This window comes from Cryptomeria japonica, chromosome 3 (assembly GCF_030272615.1).
Source record: "Cryptomeria japonica chromosome 3, Sugi_1.0, whole genome shotgun sequence".
NCBI lineage: Eukaryota > Viridiplantae > Streptophyta > Pinopsida > Cupressales > Cupressaceae > Cryptomeria > Cryptomeria japonica.
Genome location: NC_081407.1, coordinates 942,734,320 through 942,756,291, shown reverse-complemented (window position 1 = coordinate 942,756,291; position 21,972 = coordinate 942,734,320). Strand labels below are relative to the sequence as shown.

At 33.2% G+C, this 21,972-nt stretch overlaps 1 protein-coding gene across 4 annotated transcripts; it reads left to right on the top strand.

Moving 5' to 3' along the window:
• Positions 1–3,282: 3,282 nt before the first annotated feature.
• On the top strand, positions 3,283–11,284 carry LOC131072953 (nuclear transcription factor Y subunit B-1). Of its 4 annotated transcripts, none has more exons than XM_058009262.2 (5): positions 3,283–3,550; positions 3,738–3,979; positions 5,103–5,236; positions 6,086–6,174; positions 6,692–7,108. In XM_058009262.2, the coding sequence occupies exons 2-5, from the start codon at positions 3,762–3,764 to the stop codon at positions 6,740–6,742; spliced, it is 492 nt and encodes a 163-aa protein (XP_057865245.1). In that variant the 5' UTR covers positions 3,283–3,550; positions 3,738–3,761; the 3' UTR covers positions 6,743–7,108. The 4 variants fall into 4 exon arrangements, with proteins under 4 accessions (XP_057865245.1, XP_057865249.1, XP_057865248.1 ...); XM_058009266.2 differs by lacking the exon at positions 6,692–7,108 and adding an exon at positions 10,746–11,284 and having other exon boundaries at positions 3,286–3,550; XM_058009265.2 differs by lacking the exon at positions 6,692–7,108 and adding an exon at positions 10,743–11,284 and having other exon boundaries at positions 3,290–3,550.
• Positions 11,285–21,972: the final 10,688 nt, after the last annotated feature.

Genomic DNA, 21,972 nt, shown 5'->3' with positions numbered 1-21,972 from the left:
CTAAGCTCAACCCCTTGGACTTTAATTTATTTTTTTAAAAATATAATCATTTTATATATATTTATTTTAAAAAAATTGTGAGATATATTTCATCATAAGATGAGACTCCCTAATTTTCTAGGTATTTGTATTTGAATAAAAATATCTTTTAGAGTTTTTTTATTAAAAATGTTATGATATATAAATGTTTTAAAAATATTACTTCATATTTAAGTTATAGATCAACATTTTTACTTTTTTATTGTTAAATGTTTGAAATGAAAACTATAATTTTGATACATTGTATTAATCATACAATAATAAAAAATGTATTTTATTTTAATTTAAATCAATTTAAAATTTATTTTGTTCGTAATTATTGTTGAATTTAATTTCAAATTGATACCATACATACATACATACACATATACATATACATATACATATACATATACATATACATATACATATGCACACACACACACACACACACACACACACACACACACACACACACACACACACACACACACACACACACACACACACACACATATTGGTAAAATATATATTTATATTAATAACAAAAGAGTCTATACAATAATATTTCTAGTAAAGCAAAAAATGGGGTAAACCCCCGAACCAGTCCCTGACACATAGATCCACCAAAATCTACATTGTACACCACCCATAGAGGAATGACTAAAAACTATTACTACCTTGCCACCCCAAAATTTGGCAGTTGCCAAATACAAACTTGACCAACATAAACGTTCAACATACAAAAATGTCATAAAAAAACATAAAAAACTCAAAGTTTTTCAAAGTTTCATTTTCTTTCTACTCGACCCGTTCATCCAGAAGTCCTCATGGTTGAAATCAACCTTCTTTGACTCATCCTTTTGCTTTTTTGCACTCAACATCTGTATCTCCACTTCTATTTCTCTGATATAATCCTTTAAATTTTCCCACCCGAGCCTTGCTTCCTCTATCCTTGCAACATGATCCAAACCATCATTCTATAATACAAAAGCTCTCACCTCTACGTCCACATTGCCCCCTTTCGGCATAATCCCTTCACCAAAGCGACGTCTCAAACCCCTATTTGCCACTGCTCTCACTAACAAGAAGTCAGACCATGAAGGGAATGATCAGGTACGCAAGCTTTAGCAACCTAGATAAGCTCCTCCTTTGTTCCAAATGTCAATCCCCAAGCGACCACCATGGAGATAATGTTTGCATTGGTCCTATAATGAAATTTTGATTGAAGAGTCCTCCCCCAATAGCACCTCCATTATCTATAGAAAGGAGGAGTCGTCAAACTTGAAGATGTCGCCCAATCTCTTCTTGGACACCTTACCAAAGAATGCAAGTTGTTGTTTAATGGAATGGAGTGATAAATTCGCTTCCATCCCTACTTGATGTTCACACCACAAACTTCCCCTTATCACTATCTAAATTCTGCCACACATTGCACCACCTTGGAAAAACAATTATTGGGGAAGAGAGCCAATAGTCACGCGCATTCCAATAAACTATTCACTCAATGTGAACCCAACCCCCCAGTTACTAACTTCAAATAAACCCAAAAAATCATAACTAAAATCCCATTAATAAATTTCACATGTACTAATAGCCACTCACCTTTTAGCTTTTTTTGTTCCATAATTGGCCCATTTGTGCATGATTACTAGTACATTTATGCACAACTAGTGAGTCATTTTTGCACAAGTATTGGCAATTTTAAGTGCACAGTTATTGGGGCATCTTTAAGTATGTATCAGACAACACTTTGAAATGTGTACTTTTTGACCTTTGCATGCATAACAGATCCCACAGTGTGTGCGTTACTACCCAAAAGTAGAACAATAGCTATAAGCAGTTAAGTCGCATACAAAGACAACAATTTTTTGTTGTCAAAATATAATTTACGTTTAGGATTAGTGGGTGAGCGAAGTTAGCTACAATGACTATTGGTATGCTTCCCTATTCCATGATCATTGTTTTACTTAAATAAGAAAATAATACAACTCAAGCAGTCAAAAACCAATTACAAAGATATCCATATCCCTTATGACTTGAATGAATAACCATTCTCATGTTTGTCAAAATATAATTTACGTTTAGGATTAGTGGGTGAGCGAAGTTAGCTACAATGACTACTGGTATGCTTCCCTATTCCATGATCATTGTTTTACTTAAATAAGAAAATAATACAACTCAAGCAATCAAAAACCAATTACAAAGATATCCATATCCCTTATGACTTGAATGAATGACCATTCTCATGTTATGACTCAAATTGCAATTTACTTAACTATCATGTGAATCAAACAATTAGTAACAATTTTACAAATAAAAATGATAAATATTTATTCTATTTTAACTAAATAAAATTGACCTTTAACTAAACAAATTTTCCCTGTTATTATTTTATTTATATAAGGAAAGAATATAACCTAAAAAATCAAAAATCAATTACAAAATAAGAAAAGAATATAACCCAAAAACCAATATTCAATTAGAAAGATATTCATATTCCTAATACCAAATAAGAAGGTAAGACTAAAATTCAGACCCTTCTTTTATATAATAGACAAAAATATGTAAGTCTCTCGTTTAGATGCCCATCTAATATTTCCACATATAAGAATGTCTAAATAATTATAATTTGTTAGACATGTTATACTTACAATTTATCATATACTAAAATTCCAACCCTTCTTTTATATAATAGACAAAAATATGTAAGTCTCTCGTTTAGACGCCCATCTAATATTTCCACATATAAGAATGTCTAAATAATTATAATTTGTTAGACTTGTTATACTTACAATTTATCATATACTAAAATTCCAAATTCCAAATTCCAACACGTCTTTTATATAATAAACAAAAATATGTAAGTCGATTGTTTAGATGTCCATCTAATATTTCCACATATAAAAATGTATAAATAACTATAATTTGTTAGACTTGTTGTACTTACAATTTAGCATATAACACTTGTCATAACTTGTTAGGTGAGAGAGAGAGGACCAAGACTTGGACATAGACCAAGTAAACCCTAAAGTAACATAAGTCTGACCTCATTAAAGGAGATAAAAAATGACAAGACCCCATCCCATCCTTGTCTCATGTGAAGTGAACAAGAAGGATCCCATGGCCTAGAGAGTGGGAGGCATGCCATTCCATTTCATTATCCACATACACCAATCTCTATCACATAGGTACCCTATCCACCACTTCATTGGAAAATGGAATGGTGCCAACATAGACTCTTTGTTGGGTATTTATCTAAAACGAAAATTGGTCATAACCAGGAATGCAGTTGGGAAATGGACACGTAGGTGTTTTGCCAAATTGCCAATAGAAATAGATAATAAAAGGGGAAAAAAATCCCTAAAAAGAAAAAAGAGCAAACGGTTTCTGAGATTAATGTAATGAAATGAAATGAACGGTGAAGATACAGAGGCACCCTCCACACGACTTCATCTCCATCGTCGTCTGCCTCCGTCCATCTCCAGCGTCCGATCAAAATATACCCATTAAATCCTCTCCCTCGACCAAGGTAAGGGGAAAAAAAAACCCAAAATGTTTTCTTAATCTATTTTAATGCCAAGAAGAGCAGAAGGATTACTCCTTTTGCTTGCTTCTGCTTCTACTTCTGCTTCTGCTTCTGCTTCTGCTCTTTTGTTTGTAATAATTGATGAGCAGCATTTTTCCCGTGACTGTGGCTATGGGTTTGTTTGTTGTAGTTGTTGTTTTAAGCTGTTGGTTGAATGGCGGAAGCGGTGGGCAGCCCCGGCAGCCAGGAGAGCCCTCACTCGGGCGAGCAGAGTCCCCTATCAAATGTGCGGGAGCAGGATAGGTTTCTGCCCATTGCTAATATCAGCCGCATTATGAAAAGGGCGCTGCCCGCGAATGGGAAAATCGCCAAGGATGCCAAAGAGACCGTGCAAGAATGTGTTTCAGAGTTTATCAGCTTTATTACCAGCGAGTATCCTTTTCTTTTTCTGCTGCTTTAACAAATGTCTTTATATGGTACGCGATTTACTTAGGGTTTTCTTACAAGGTGAATTCTGCTTTTTATTAATCAAGAGTATTGTATGTATCTTAAATTTCTCTTTTTTTCCAACATTATATAGGGGATTTTAAAAGAAATAAAAAATTTAAATCGATATACTGAATTCTTTTGGTTCTTTATGGAGCGACTGTGTTTTATTTTTATTTTTTCTGATGAGGGTTTTTTTTCTCTCCAATGTTCGCTATATTCCATATTCCTCTTGTGGGGCAATCTTCTACTTAGAGGCTCAATTTCAGCGTTTCATATCAAATGTCTTTTTATATCATCATAATTACTTGGGACGATTTAGTGAAGGGCATGCTTTTACTGTTGCCTCTAACAAGTTGGATGCAGTATTTTGCCTGATTTTAGCACTTTCTACTTTTAACTGGGGTTTAAATGCCGCTTGGTCTATGTCCAATCCAAATGTTGTTTACATCGCACCCAAGTTGTTTTCCCAATTTTAACACTTTATCCTGTTTTTTGTAACTGTTGGGTATCTCTTGCGTTATACTGCATGCAATATTATTTCCAATTTCAGCACTATATTTTATTATAATTTCTGAGATTTTGAATTTGAAGCTTGTGACAGTGATAGCCATGGTGCCCTACCACTTGAGCTCATTTCATTTGACATTTAGTTACTGTTCACCTCTTCTCTTTTTCGTATTTGGGGAAACAGTGTTTTTTAGAATGAGTGGCAGATCTGTAGATTGCAATGTTTGTCTTTGTGTTGTATGGATTGATTGGCTGCTTGTTTTCACATATTCAGAAAACAATGTTTTTCTTTAAGGATTGGAAAATCTTTAGGTCATAACATTTTCTTTGTGTCCTAGAAAAACTTGATGAGCGACATAGCAAGCAACATGATTTACGTCTAATTTGAACACCATACCATGTCTCCATGGATTTTGGATCCAGTGGTTTTCTATGAAAGTTTCATTGCTTTCCTACTGAAATCATCCTGCCCAATATTGAATTAGTGTTGTTTATCTTTAGATCTGAAGAAACTTTTTTATTCTGTATTTGTACAAATTTTTCCTTTAACAAGAGCTAGGGCCAGTGATAAATGCCAGCGTGAGAAGAGAAAAACAATCAATGGTGATGATCTGCTGTGGGCAATGAGCACTCTAGGTTTTGAGGATTACATCGAGCCCTTGAAGATTTATTTGCACAATTATAGGGAGGTAACTATTTTATATTCATTTTTATTCGTAGAATAGTAGGGAGATATTTGTGTTTCTTCATTGTTTATTTGCACAGTTATAGGGAAGTAATTATGTTATATTCAATTTTATACTTGTTTCAGTTTAGGAGTTGAAATACATTTTAGAGCTAACTTTATACCTCAATTAACCGAATGATATTGTGTCCTAATTATGCCCAACTTAGGGCTTAATGTCATTAAATTTAGTTATTCTAATGACACTAATTTAAGTAGCCTATTTTACATGTTAGGAATTTGATGTTTAGTTTCTTCAAGTTTGTTTCATTTCTGTATTAAGTAGGCTTCTGACATAAGTTTGGTTTTTGTGGTTGTGGTTGTTTGCTGATTTGGATTCGGCTTCACATTTGCATCAGATGGAGGTAAAAATAAATTTTCTTTCATATGCCTTATTTTTCTTGCTTGGTATTGTGTGTTTTTGTAACTGATTAGTTAGCATTTTTTGCTGAATGAACAGTCTTGATCTGATGTGAGGATAACATGAATCGCATCAATTCTTATTTCAGAAAACAATGTACATAAATTATCATACCTTTCATGATAACTTGTATCAATTAAAATCTCTTTCTGTCTGATTTGAACTTTTCAGTGTTAGTTTTTACTTTAACCGTGGAGTCTTATCTAAGAAGTTAGTGAGTGGCAAACTTGGACTAATTTAAAATAATTGAAAAGTTAAATAGAATTAAATTTAGCTGTGTTAACATTTTATTATGTTTTGCATTGTTACCTTTACATATGTAAATTTATTAGCTTTTTATAAGGCACTCGATTGGTATGTTCTTATTCTTTGTTAGAGTAACAATAAGATGCTTGACAGGGTGACAATAAGGGTTCATCAAAGTCTGGAGCTGATCAATCTGGTAAGAGAGATTTAGGTGGACCACAAGGTGTATCAAGTGCCCAGGTAAATATATATATTGCTGTATTTGAAGATATATTGTGAATTTATTTCAAGCAAAGTGTTATGCTGATGCCTGTAGAAACTTAGTGATCGGATTCCACATGTTTGCACTTGAATTTTATGTAGCAAGTAGCAACAGATGGTATTTTGGGCAAGAGTCATTCTGGATTTGTATGACACTAGAATTTACCATATTTCAGGGCTTCAATATGAAATTAATCACTGAATAGTAGTGGTCGATTTTCAAATTTTTTGGATTATATTTTTTCAGATTAGAATATATGCTGGAAACCATTTCATGTATGTGGGAAAATGGCTAGCAAGTGCTTGTGACGATATTGGTTTCATAAACCTTAGGAACTATTCAAGGTGACATAAACTGCAAAAAAAATGCTTCTTGTAGATTCAGAAATGTTCCCGCCTGTGCAGCTGGCATTTTCCGTCAGAAACCTGTCACCGCCATTTATTTACTTTCTTTAATTTTCATATAACGTAATCTAACCCTAACCATTTCTTGTAGGCAGGGCCTTGGAAATCTGGTAACAAGTGTTTTATGTTTCCAGGTTCATGAATGATGAAACCTTAGGAATTGTTGAAGATGATGTAAGCAGTTAAAAGCCACTTCTGACAATAGGAACTGTTCCTACTTTTGCTGCTGGTGTTTCCTAGGGGAAACCTGACAACTGTCTTTATTTCTATACTAAATTTCTTTTGCATCTAAACTAATCTAATTATCCAATATTGAGTTTGGAAAATCCAAAAAGGTGTAAAAAAAGATAAAAAAACAGAATCTACTCACCTGCTTTGCAGAACCCTAGTGGGAGGAATTCCAAAGGAATAAGTTAAATTTATTTTCTCTTACTTCCACTAATATTGACTATTGTATTCTGCCATTTCGTATTGAAGAATTCCCTGAATATTATGGTCTTTCTTGATCCTATTGTTGCCATTTTGATACCTGTGTTCGTGAAACCTACCATTCTTTAATTTTGATTCATGGTCCAACATACTTTTATTGTTTATTTGAGCTTGCTCCCTAGCAAACTCTAATCGTTTAATTTCATAGTTATTTTTGTTGGTTGAATTTATACATGTTTTAGTAACTTGAAGTGCTTCAACAAAAAATATTTAAATGTTTTTAGAAACCCTAGGCTTCTAGTTCTAATTAATGGAAATGCTTCATTCCAATGTTTCTATTCTCTTTAACTGTGAGATTATCAACTATGCACTCTTTTTAACACATGCAAAGTTGGTTCTCTTTTGTAATATCTCATGCTTTATTTGGCAATGCACAACATAGGTAAATGGTTCAAAATTGTCAGTTTCCATGCAAGCTAAAATACAAACTGTTGCCGACTTGTATTAGGTTTGTCTCATCTTGTTGTATTATGTAGCTTAGTGGTTGTTTATTATGGAAGTGTTTGACTGGTGAGCTTGTCAATTGTTATTAGCTGTTGTTTATTAGTATTACTATCTGCCTATTAAAGTGTTTGACTGGTGAGCTTGTCAAATGTTATTAGCTGTTGTTTATTAGTATTACTATCTGCCTATTAAAGTGTTTGATTGGTGAGCTTGTCAAATGTTATTAGCTGTTGTTTATTAGTATTACTATCTGTCTGTCTATGAAAATGTTTGTCTGGTGAGCTTGTCAATTGTTATTAGCTGTCGTTTATTACTATTACCATCTGCCTACTAAAGTGTTTGACTGGTGAGCTTGTCAAATGTTATTACCTGTTGTTTATTAGTATTACCATCTGCCTATGAAAACGTTTGACAGGTTAGCTTGTTAAGTGTTACAAATAAACAAAAGATCATGTATGGTTTTTTTAATGTGTGGAATCTATTTTTGTTTTTAAACTTGTTTATCCTTTATTATTTATTTATTTTGTTTTTGGATTAGGGGTTTTCTTACCCAGAATTGGTGTCACAGTTATGTAAATTAATAAAAGATTCACAGTTCTCAATTTTTACAGTAAAAAATTGCATTATTTTTTATGATTTATCATGATAAAATTGATAAAACATATAACCCAAGCTGATAAAATTGTGATTTAGACCAATTTTGATCATATTTGTTTGTGATATTTGTTGGTTGTACGGGTTTTTGAAATTTTCATATTCTTTTTCCCAAAAAACATAACCCAAACCTGTTTTTTGTTTGATTAAGTCACATATTTTGAAAATTCATTTATTTTGTGGTTTGCCATTTTATTCCCGAGAACAAATTCTCCTACCATGTCGGGTGGTATCAAAGTTCTCATTTTATTTATTTACAAAATTCGAATTTTAAACCATTTTGTCCGGGCATTTTTATGCTGATATTCATCTGATAGGTATGTTTGGTTTTTTTAGAGTGACTTGCATGTGTTCAAATGCTACCAGGCAATGCAAAAGTTTTTATTTAAGGATAGAAGTTTTGAGGGTATTGGATTATGTTTACACATTTTCATTGTTGAAATACTTGAAATATGATATTAAATGTGTATCTATGCGTTATTTGGTCTATAGCATATAACATCATTAAGCAAGTAATTTGTTTTAACATTTGAAGAGTACAATTTTCTGTCCAGATGTCAGAAATAAGTAGGGGCTGATGGTTTCTTAGGGCCAAACAGAGCCTAAGAATTGGCTGGAGAGTTTAGGTGTATTAAATTACAAGTTGGAACAAGAAGGCCAGATTCAAAGACATGTCTATGGCTTGGTTTATCTGTTTGAATGGTCTTTTGAAACTAGGGATGTCCTTAGTTTTTCGAAGTATTTGTCTAGTCAATGTAGGGGCCTACAACCCCTGGTTGTTAGTAGAGCCTAATAGAATGGGATGAACCTGAAAGTGGATTCTGACACACTGTACCTAAAAATAGGCTGGATAGCCTGAGTGTACTTAAAGACAAGTTGAGACAAAAATATGGAGTCTGAATATAATTTTTTCTTTTGCTAGTTTTATGTTTTTGCAATGTGTCTAGGAACATTTGGCAGGTCGATGGTCATCTGAAGTGCTTGTTGAGCACACATTTGGTTTCCTACAGTCTAGTGTCTTCAGGAAAGCCTAGTGGAGGAGGGTGATTGTAGAGATGCTATTTGATGTTATACTGCTCAAGAGGAGGAAGGAATGTTGTGCTCATCAAACAAACTTTAAGATTAAACTAGACAGTTTGGACACACAATGAATCAAGAGAATGAACACAGATTTGTTTATTTCAATCTTTACCGTTTAACAACTGTGTTGTAACATATAACAACCAAAAATATTCCTTGTAATAGTTAAAAAGCAGGGCAACACCTCAGAAGATCCACTAGCCACGATTTCCAATCTTCAACCCATGAGACAAGCAATATTTCCCTTCTAATTCAATTCGTTGAACAAGATGCTACTGTAAACGAAGAGACAAACTAGGTTTGCATTGGGAGATGATCAATCAAATTGAGCTAGGGTTCATTCCATTAACAGAATGTCTTGAACAACACAATGACTTTTCCAAACATGTGGGTAAAGCTTTAAGCTGCAATATAGCGAGGATTTCTGAACTTTCTACTTACAACAATCCTCATCTGAGAAAAAGCTAAAGAACAAAATCATTTTCATGTGTCTAAGTTGCTCTACAAGGTCAGATCCATGTTTGCATTGATCTGAAAGCTAAAGAACAAAATCATTTTCATGTGTCTAAGCTGCCCTATAAGGTCAGATCCATGTTTGCATTGATCTGATGCTATGATTGCTTGCTTCCGAGATCTCTCAATTGTGCTTTTATCAGTTCAAAGAGAAAGAACAAGTAGGACAGAAGTTAGAAGGGATGGCTAACCTAATTCTAATCTACCTCTCGCCTCTCATGTTTTTAGCCCTAGTCTTGAGTTACATGGTAGGAAAATGAAAGGTTCATCTTTCTCACATCCATCTTCAGTTTCCATTCAGAGAGCAGAAAAATTAAGTGGCACTGGTCTAGCAATATTTAGCTTAGATTTGCACTATTTATTAACAGTTCAAGTTTGAATTATCTTAACTTAACCAAGTTGTGTACTTCCAGAAATAGATCTTGGGAAAATAGATAAATAAAGAAATGAGAATGAAAACAGGGAAGAGTCGAGAACAGAGAAGACCATGGTAGGTGTTTGAGTATTGTTCGAAAGTGAACATGTAACTCTGTAATTTTGTTGAGAAGTATTTTGGGTTTTTCTTGCTTTCCCAGAAGACTTTTTCCTCATAAAATGTATGTTGTATTATCTGTTATGTTTGTAGTCAATTTCATGAATTCGCAATGCGTTCCTTTCTGAAGTGGATAAGAAACAGATTGTTTCCTTTTATTGTAAATTCTTTTTGCATTGGATAATCATTTATGCTTAATTTAACCTAACTTTTTTTTGTGCTCTTGCGACCAAATGTTTGTGTTTATGGGTGATGGGAATGTTCACATTTTATGATAAACTCTGCACACAATCTACTCCGGAAGCAGCTGATTACTATAAACTCTGCAATTATGCAGTTTGATACTCTTAAGAGATACTGTCTTAAATGTATAAAATGGGGAAGTCCTTTAATTTTCAACTGACAAAAGTGTTTATGGGTGTTGTTGCAGCAGCATATGATGCCAATGCAAGGAGGTCATTTGTCGTGATATATTATACAAGTGGTTTTCTCAATACACACCAGACCAATCGTAGTTATAAGGCCAGTTAATTGAGTTCTAAATAATGATATCTGGTAGACTACCATTGAGCAAGCTTAATTTATTTGTTATGTCAGTATATCATTTTCAAAAGTATATTTTGTACGGAGACAATTGTTATGCCCATTCGTGAAAGTGGCAGTACAATTTCTCTGATAGTGAATTCATAGATGGTTGCAATAGGGGATATAATTAATTAGTTTCTTTTACAGGTTAAAATTTATATTGTCAATTATTATAGATTTCATCTCGAGACTATGGAGATGGACATAGGTAATATGTTCAGAATGGAATACTTCATGGTCTAGTCAATTTAAGTTGGGCGCCATCTTTAACTATTTCATTTTTTGTATTTAAATGCTTTGGGCATACTAGATTTTAGGGAACAAAGCTCTTAACTGTTGCAACTCTTTATAACTCTTTTATACTAATGCATTATATTGTTTCTTTCAGATTTCGTTTATAATTATTCGTCCATATAAACATGCAGTATTTTGTAATGTATTAATGCCTGTTACTTCATGGCTTATGTTTTATGCTACATAAATGAAATAATAGTAAGTACTAGATGTATAGATGATTTAATCAGAAAACCCTGTTATCATACTTTGCGGTCTAGGTAAAGTATTCCCATTGCTAATGTGCTTCTGAATTTTGCCTCATAAAGGAGGCACAAATTTAAATTATAAGAGTTGACGTATGTATAGATGATTTAATCTTAAACCCTGTGATCATCCTTATATTTTTTGGTGAAGTATTCTGTGATCCTTCTTGTAAAGTATTGTCTTATTAGGCATTTAACTTATTGCACTGCCATTTTCTGTAGATTTTTCATTTAGCTCGCCATTGGTGGTCTTTTGTTGAAGCTTCATTTAAGCATGTTACGAGTTAGGTTTGGATAGCATGGTTAGTATTTTGTTTGTTTGACGGATATGATCATATGGCTGAAACATGTATTTTATTAGTTTAATGAATTTGCTCTTTTGTATCAAGGCAAATGCCATGCGGAATGATCAACTCTGGAAAAGCAATAAACTAGATTTGCATGCTTAGAATGGGCTGAAGCTATTCTGGCTCCAAAACAGACCTTTCGTACAGCGTGTTAGCGACAGGTTAGTCAATCACAGCTGTTTATTGCAAAATCGATGGTGTAAAACACACGACTAACACGCGTGAGAGTCAATCCGTACTGCCATTTTGGAGCCAGATTAGACGCGTCCCTTAGATTGTGGGGAAGCTTGTGACAATCCGACAACCTTTGGACCTTGTATACCATTTAAATGGTAGTTTGTCCTTAGGGATGCTCCCATGTCATCTATAAATTGCTTGGATTTTTTTGGATCGAAGGGTCCCCTACTGCTAGCACCTCTATAGAAAATATGGTTGAAAATCTCTATAGAAAATATGGTTGAAAATATTCTCATGCAAACCAGTACATGAAAATTTCATAGAACTTGGCATTTGCTAATAAGCTCTATACTAAATAGGTTGAAAATATTCTCATTCAAACGAGTACATGAAAATTTCATTGAATTTGTGCTTGAATTTGTGCTTGGCATCTGCTAATATTAAGTGTACAATCTCGCAATTATATTTATAAACTAAAACAACATAAATGGATGATATAAGACTTGTTGGCTATTGTGAAATACCCACATCTAATGCTAATATTAAGTGTACAATCTCGCAATTATATTTGTGCATTCGTCTGCTTATATGTATATGTTTAGGGTGATAAACTAAAACAACATAAATGGATGATATAAGACTTATTGTCTATTGTGAAATACCACCATCTAATGATAATATGAAGTGTACAATCTCGCAATTATATTTGTGCATTTGTCTACTTATATATATATATGTTTAGGGTGATAAACCAAAACAACATAAATGGATATGATATAAGACTTGTTGGCTATTGTGAAATACCACATCTAATGCAAGATGATAAACAAAGACTAATTAATTTTTGATTTCTATGATTACTTTATGCATCACTGGTCCATCCACAGTTTTACTAGGAGGCAAATTTGTGTATGTATAATAGTGGCCTTGTATTATGTGAGAACGATAATGATTTCAAACTGCTTATTGCACTACTATTGCTAACTTAGCAAGAAATTACATTATTTTGCTTCATTTAAAATACATTGAAAAAATTTACATTATTTTGCTTCACGTTGACCTATAACAATGTTGGATGATTGTATGTTTTTTTATGGATCACAACTATATGCTTTCAAGTTTTCTTTATAGAAAATAGAAGTGTATGCCCTATTATTATATAGCTGGTTTATAACGCTAACACTATGAACATGTCACAAAAATATTGGCATAATGCTCGATACAACCCACTAGTTAAAATTCTTTATCCATTGCCTTATTTAGCACCCGTACATTCGCCAGGTATCATGTAGTTTGTACTAGGCCTCATGGAACAAGGGCTGCATTGCAGCGTAGTTCCTGCCAAATATGGCAGAACGATTTTGTGGGGGGCTTTGTTATGAAATCTGCGGGTGTATGGAATAGTCCGACCATGTAAAAGATTCACAAATTAACAATAAGCAATGAACATTGCATTTTTGTGGCACTTTTTCAAGTAACAATTTAACTTAAGCATATTTAATCTTTGACACCTTGCCCCTAAAATAGAAAACTCTAGGAGTTATGACAACCTAGTTACATTTAAAATCTTTTTTTGCTTTTATAATTTTCTTCATTATGGTTCAAAATGTTAAGATGTTTGATAAGTGGCTAAATTAATAGGGATTAGGATTCGATGAGTAGTAAAGTCCTCAAATGTTTTAGAGTAAAAAATACAAGATATACAAAGGTTCATAATGGACTATTCTCAGAGTTTTCGAGACTATAGGATTTTGTAGTATTTTTTACTTACATTTGAGCCACCCATCTGAGGAAAAAAGAATGAGGGGATGATAAGATGGTGCCCTATATAACCAGCCTCTGCTGCAGCAACCAAGACAACACTCCATATTTTATCCAACCTTGAAACAAATTGATCGAGACATTGATATGGAAATCATAAACGAAGTTCATTGATATGGAAATCATAAACGAAGTTCTTTAAAATTTTGGAGTAACCTCTTAAACCTAAAAGTTTAATCAAACCGGTGACCTTTGATCGGGCTTTTGTGTCACTTGATATACAACATGAATTAGTTGCCAAATTGAATCTATATATCAGAAATAGCGATTTGGTTTGGTTCACTAATTAAAAAATTACATTAAGAGTGATTGCTAGAAAAAAACACAATGTACATGAGTCATAAGCAAATTATGTTTAAAAAAATTGAGATCCAGATATGATTACATATAAACAAATGCCTTGAAACGGTTGTAGATGGTTTTATAGTAAAAACTCCTAACAAATTATATCTTGATCATAACTTAATGTCTTGAAAATAGTCTTATATCTGGATTATCAACATAACCATTACCAATCATCTGAGCAATTTAATTACAAAATATAAAAATGCTCCACACACTTAGTGTCAAAAATTTTGCAGAGTGAAATATGCACTTAAAATCATTGGCAAACATGTTGGGTCATACAAAAAAAAGTAATAGGCAATATTCTTAAGCAATATAAGCATATGGGTTATAGAGACAGACATTTGAAATTACTAGGCACAAAAAAGCAAAACCTATGATAAAACATATGCCAAAATCTTGACAAATTCAGAAAACATGAACATAATAGTAAACAAATTCAGAGATGTGTTCCATATTTATGGCATTGAGGTATAGAGACAAAATTATTATTACAATAGAAGTTGAAGCATACCAATTTCTCTTAAAACAAATAAAACTCGGGAGATTTCGTATTATAATTTATTCTTGACTAACTTTTGTCAACAGAACAAGTCGTAATAGATTTGATCACACATTTCCTCTAGGTTTTGAATACATGGAGAGTGAATATTTTATGATAAACCAAAAGGATATTTAGTAGAATCCATAATCTAGAAACTCAAACAAACAAAAGGCATAATTGAAACCAAGTTCAAAGCTGTAGTGTGAGGCTTCACATTTTCTTATAATTAAACTAGCAGCTCCAAACAAAAACATGTCGATCGAAAACCTATGCTGACAATAAACATTGCATATACAATGATAATCAAGGCTTTCCATTGATCTAATAAAGAGTGGCACCTGATTCAATTAACTCAATGTCTAACAAAAAAAATCTCATTACCTCATCCATTACATGCATTATACTTGTTCTTTCAAGTTGCAAACACACCCTTTCTCACAAGATTCAAAACCCTCCCTGGTGTTCCAACTAGTAGATGTAATGACTGGTACAACCGCATGATATCATCCTTTACTAACCATTATTTGAATTTTCAAATGCTTGGCAAGCTCTTTTGCATACTTGCGATGTTTGGAGTGCCGACTCTCTTGTCAGAAGAAATTGGAGAGCTGCACAGAAAGTTCATACAACTAAGTGACAGGAGAAGGCCAAAAGAAAAGCAATGCACTTGGCTGAATATCTACATCTTCAATCGAACACTAAAACCGACTTTTACAGTCGTCCAACTTTCCATGTTTTAAACATAAAATCATAGGAAGCCAATATGAATCCAATCTATGAATCATAGGAAGCCAATATGAATCCAATATGAATCCAATCATAGGAAGCTAAAATTGAGGAATGAAGAGTTGATTAGTTAGAGAGGCGATGGAACAGGGGACAGAGAAGATTGGGACAAAGTGTATGAATTTATGATTTGTACAATGAATTAGTAAACCAGACAAAGATAAAGAACACAGTTGGCAAGTGTTGGGAGGATCTAAAGACTTTCCCTACCCTCAGCGGGGCAGAAGAGGTCGCCCCCCTACAGAGACAGGTTGATTACTAATAAATACAATTGGTTTTAATACTTCTACTTATATCAGATCTACCATTCAATTAAAAAATTCAAATTTTGTGGGTGTTATGACAGATCCAGCTTCTGAAAGCAAATTGTCAATATCGTCTAGCCCAAACATCTTCATGTCCTGTGATGAACGATTTGAACATTTGAAATTGCTTGATTTTTTAGCCTATGCCATTAAGTCCTTGGAACAATGTTTATAACCTGAACTAAAGCCATTTACGATTCCAGCCTAAACTAAAATGTGTCGAATTCATTGGAAACAAAATGCTTGAACTCCCTCGCATGCATGCAAAATGTTATAGCAGAAACAAGGCACGTGAGCAGCTTTTCAAACGCCAGCCACAACCTGCAGCTGCACAAATGGTAAACTCCAGATATGAAGGCTCCAACACGCATGTTTTGTCAGCGCGGTGTCTTATATAATCTTGCCTTCTCTCTTATGGGGAAACGTGAAAGCCTTTGTATTTCCAATCAAAAGTTGACAAAATCAATTTTTCGTAAACATTAATTAAAATATGGTCGGTTAAAATATGGTCGGTTTCTTGTATAAAAGATTACCATAAAATTTTGCACAAGAAAACAAAAGGATTTCATTGGTTGTTAAAATCTGGTTTAATCACAGTTAATTGCAACCCCTCCGCAATAGTTCCATGCATGGCCGGAACTAATAAAGTTGAAAACTTTGCTCGCAAGCTATAAGCATGTTTGCAAGATGCTAAATATCTTGAGTTAAGATATCTGTTAGATATTAATAGTAAAGCATCAAATAATTGTGTAGAAACCGCAAGATGACATGAAATCATATTTGTTTATGCTTTTTAAAAAAAAAAAACCATTATATCATTAGGCATGATCATCACATATTAATTGTTTCGCATGTGAGTGAAATCATATATAAATCATAGGAAGTTAAGTTGTTATTGGGGGCAATTTATGGTTTCTAACTTCATATTTTAAAGTGTACTATTGAGTAAGTGCATGGAAGTGGACAATCAAATGGGACCATAAATGACCTTTTTTTTTTTTAATTTGGAAAACTAAAACTTTGATGAGCAATTTGTGATAAGATGTGATAAGGAAAAAAATGTTTGAAATATAGTTTTAAAATTATTGTAATTTTTAAAAATGGTGAAAATTAAGAGGGTCAAATATTTAGAGAATACAAAGTAGTGTTTTTTTCTTATATTTTGAGTTCTATTAAGTATTTTGTAAATTTCTTTGGGTGAAAGCTAAAGTTTTGTAGTTATTAAATTTAAATTTGTTTAATTAATAATATTATTTTTTACTATTTTTTTAATTGAATACATTTTTAGAAGTTAAAAAGATGCTTTTTTTTCATAATATTAAAAAAAAAAATTAATGTTTAATGTGTATTGAATATAAGATGTTTAAATGCAATTTGTGAGTTTCAAATAATTAGATTAAAAATAATGACAAAGTAGTACATATATTTTAAAAAATAAATATTTTTAGTTAACAATAATAATTAGAAAGTTAAAAAAGACATTGATAGACTTAAATAGGATTTAGCCCTATTTTATTTTGGAGCCCCTTTTGTGCCACTTTATGCTAATACAAGAATTCTTATATTCGTTAGGTTGCACTAGATTCATCCTCTTAGTTTAGATTCATTTTTCATTTTTCTTCTCATTCATTTTTTAATTTTAATAACTTGATGAATAATATGTAATCCTCATGGTTTTATGCTTTGGTATTCATTGCGCAATGCAACATTTGGTGGCCTTTTGTTTTCTATGAGAGTACTAATGGGATCTAATTGTTCCCTATTTGACATGTTTATTTGAATTTATGATTCCATCCATGTGCTCCTAAGTATTTTTTTGGAGTTCATTCTTATTCCCTTTATAAGAAAATCAAGTCTTTTTTAGTGTATTATTATTTCTATCAATTGAAAACAATAAAAAATTTACAATTTAAACTTTATTAATATATATATTATCATATTTATAAGAGAGAATAATTACTAGTTCATGTTTGAAATGCCTTTCCTCTTTTTTACTACAATATTCTAAGTATTATTTTATTAATTAATTGAATAAAAAACTTTAACTTGTATGCCTTGATTTGAACAAAATATTGATTTTAAGAAAAATATATAGATATTCTTAAGACATGGCCTATTCACTTAGTCCACCTTAGGCTACCTATGTAGCCCACCCTATGAATTAGAAGATTAGCCCTATCTTATTTTGGAGCCCTTTTTTGTGCCGCTTTATGCCAATACAAGAATTCATGTATTCATTAGGTTGCACTAGGTTCATCCTCCTAGTTTAGATTCATTTTTCATTTTTCTTCTCATTCATTTTTTAATTTTAATACCTATAAGAGTAATATGTAATACTCATGGTTTATGCTTTGGTATTCATTGCACAATGCAACATTTGGTGGCCTTTTGTTTTCCATGAGAGTGCCAATGACATCTAATTGTTCCCTATTGGACATGTTTATTTGAATTTATGATTCCATCCATGTTCTCGTAAGTATTTTTTTGGTGTCCATTCTTATTCCCTTTATAAGAAAATCAAGTCTTTTTTTAGTGCATTATTATTTCTATCAATTGAAAACAATAAAAATATTTACAATTCAAACTTTATTAATATATATTTTATAAAACTTTGGAATGGAGAGCATGTTTGAACTTAGGAAGGTTTTGAAAACCTTGTCAGGGGAGCAATGAGGTTGTCACAACCATGTCGGGACACAATGGTGGTTTTGAAACCAAGGAAGAAAGTAGATAACATAAGAGAAGACATGCACATTTTCAAAAGAAAAGCAATTTTTTTTTGGAGATAGGTAAGGTTTTGAGAGCCTTGTTCGGGCCCGACAAAGGTTTCACAACCGCATGAACTTTTTGACAACAAAGGCCAAAACTAAAGGAAGGATAACTCTGTTGGAACTTGAAGGAGTATTTGAAACCTCATTGGGACTTGACATAGGCTTTAAAACCATGATGTTTTGCTAACAAGACACCAAACTTAGTTGATTTTGGATTTTTTCAAGTGTTTTTTTTGTTGAAGCCTAGGGAAGGACCTATTAAGTTTTCGTAAATTAGTTATAATTGATGGATAATGGTGGGGTATGACATGTCAACATTTTGGCAAACTTCATGGGATGTTTTCTTGCTAAACATAGGATCGAAAAGTTTTATCTATTCATTGGGCACCTAGTTATGAAAGGGGCACTACAACAAACTAAGGCTTGCATTATTATTTCTATCAATTGAAAACAATAAAAATATTTACAATTCAAACTTTATTAATATATATTTTATAAAACTTTGGAATGGAGAGCATGTTTGAACTTAGGAAGGTTTTGAAAACCTTGTCAGGGGAGCAATGAGGTTGTCACAACCATGTCAGGACACAGTGGTAGTTTTGAAACCAAGGAAGAAAGCGGAAAACATAAGAGAAGACATGCACATTTTCAAAAGAAAAGCAACTTTTTTTTTTGGAGATAGATAAGGTTTTGAGAGCCTTGTTCGGGCCCGATAAAGGTTTCACAACCACAAGAACTTTTTGACAACAAAGGCCAAAACTAAAGGAAGGATAACTCTGTTGGAACTTGAAGGAGTTTTTGAAACTTCATTGGGACTTGACATAGGCTTCAAAACCATGTGTTTTGCTAACAAGACACCAAACTTAGTTGATTGTGGATTTTTTCAAGTGTATTTTCTGTTGAAACCTAGGGAAGGACCTATTAAGATTTTCGTAAATTAGTTATAATTGATGGATAATGGTGGGGCATGACATGTCAACATTTTGGCAAACTTCATGGGATGTTTTCTTGCTAAACATAGGATTGAAAAGTTTTATCTATTCATTGGGCACCTAGTTATGAAAGGGGCACTACAACAAACTAAGGCTTGCCTCAAAGCACAAAAATGAATGCAATGACATGTGCAAGCTTTAACTTGGAGAAAAAAACAAGTAACCTAGACATGTATTCCCATAAGGATAATACAAAATGTGTAACAACACTTGTTGGAAACAACAACTAAACAAATGTTTACATAAATTTACAACCAAAAGATCAGCTACCATATTTGCCTCTACCAAAGACAATTTTTTTGAAGGAGGTGATCTCCCTCAAAAGATAATTCCCTCAGGAGTGTGTGGATGCTTGCGGTGGCATCCCAAATGACCGTTTGAAGAATGCTGGATCTTCTTCTTTGGTGTATGACCTTCCCGCTTCCCAGATTGATGTTGGATCTTTGTCTTATTCTTCAATTTCTGCTGTCCCTGCCTCTCCGGATGCTGGCTCTGTTCCTCCTGGTGATGGGAGGTCCTCTATTCGGGACCCATCCTCTTAGCAAAAGGTTGTTGCTAGGGTTGAGGGGGGATGGATTACTGTTAAAAGTAAAAAATCTAAATCCTCCCAGTCCTCTTTTGATATGACCCTTCGATCCCATAAGGGTAGGTCAAATTCTTGATTCGTCCTGGTTGGGTTGGGGCTGCTGGTCTTTTGCAGCCTGCTGGTTTTTGTTGGGGGTCCTTGTGCTGTACCCCATCTTTGGTTTGGCTGTGCTGAGTCTCATTTATGCAGGTCCTTCCAAAACTTGTCTTGTATAGGGTTTCGGGTCCCTTAAAATATGCTTTTCCTTAATAAAAAACAACAAAATCTTTCTATATGCAAGTATCAAATCACACACATTTCCCATGTGGTGAAAAAATACCTCACCATAAACCTTGCTAATGTAGGGCACCCATAGAATGTAAGCATATGATCCCTCTAATAATGCATCAAACATACATACAACAAAAAGGGATAAATATTTCAGGATCAAGTTAACATTGAAAGAACCACCTTTTGCAAAGGAAACAACATTCCCCTAACACGAAGGTACATTATTTTTGTCATAATAGTTGACCTCCTCATGGCATGAACTGAAACAAAAAGAGAAAGTCTCAAGCTCGAATGGTGATTGCAAGTATACCATATTATGTTGTTGATCTGCACAAGCAATCTCATCTTCATGCACATCAAAAGAAGAGCTTTGAAGCTCAAGTATACTATTAATTTGAGCAATAAGAGAAATTTTTTCTTGACGCGTGTTGCTTCTCAACAATATCAACTTTGGTATGCTAGTCCCAAGTGAAACATTCAAGCTTAGGTTCATATTTCTCAATGCCAAAAGTTATATCTTCATCTTGAAAGAATCATATTCAACATTCTCACATTTAAGGGTAGGGGAGAACAAACATACATCTTAATTACATGTGCTAACACTTATTCATCAACACAAGCCTCATATCTAGGAGACACTTTATAAGAAGATCAAAATCTTCTAGATTGTCTCTATTTTTATTTATTCTTTTTGGAAATTAATTGCAACAGCCTTAGGCTCATGGTCCAATATGTTCTCCATATGCACTGCAACATTAACATCATTTTTTTATGACTTCCTCCTCATGTGCAACAATGACCACAACATCCAAACACATAGAAGCATCAACCTCAACCTCAACCTCTAAAACTGGAATGAAATCAGGACAAATGTCAAAGAAGAAACCATTTTCTTCTTCGACATTCTCTTCATAGACTGACCTATGTTTTGAATAATTAGTGTCAAGAGCTGATCTAACTAGCTCTTTCATGTTGCCTTTACACTCATAAGACATAATTGTCCTCAAAGTACAAAAATTTATCACCCCCCATATTATCAATAAAAAAAGGAAGCCTATCAAGAAAGGGCACCAAATCATCTTCCTTATCATCACTTGCTAAATGTCCTACTATTGCAAAAGATCTTCTTCTAATTCCCTTTGTAGTTGGTCTAAATCTTGGTTCGATGGAAAACACGAGGGGTCACATTTAGTAGAAAAACAATAGATGCTAAACCTAGGAGGGTTATTTGAAGATTCAAAAGGATTCCCCTACTTGAAGCTTGGGATTTCAAATTTGGAAACTTTTGGGATTGATATTTCCTCTTGCATGAGTTGCATCTCTCTGGTACTTAGTTGTCAAATTTCCTCTTCCCTAACAACAAACTTGCCTTGCAAGGGACTCTTCATGTTGCTATCTTTGTGCATCCATCTCTTGTTGATGCTGAAAGGCTTGATAAGTTGCTCTTGCTGCAATTCAAACTCCTATTGTCCCTAAATATCGTTTAGCTACCTATCGAAGTATAGTAATATGTTTTTGATTTCACTAATCTCCATATTGTTGAATTTTCCAGGTTGACTAGAAGAGTAGAAACACTTGTTTGACATAAAATC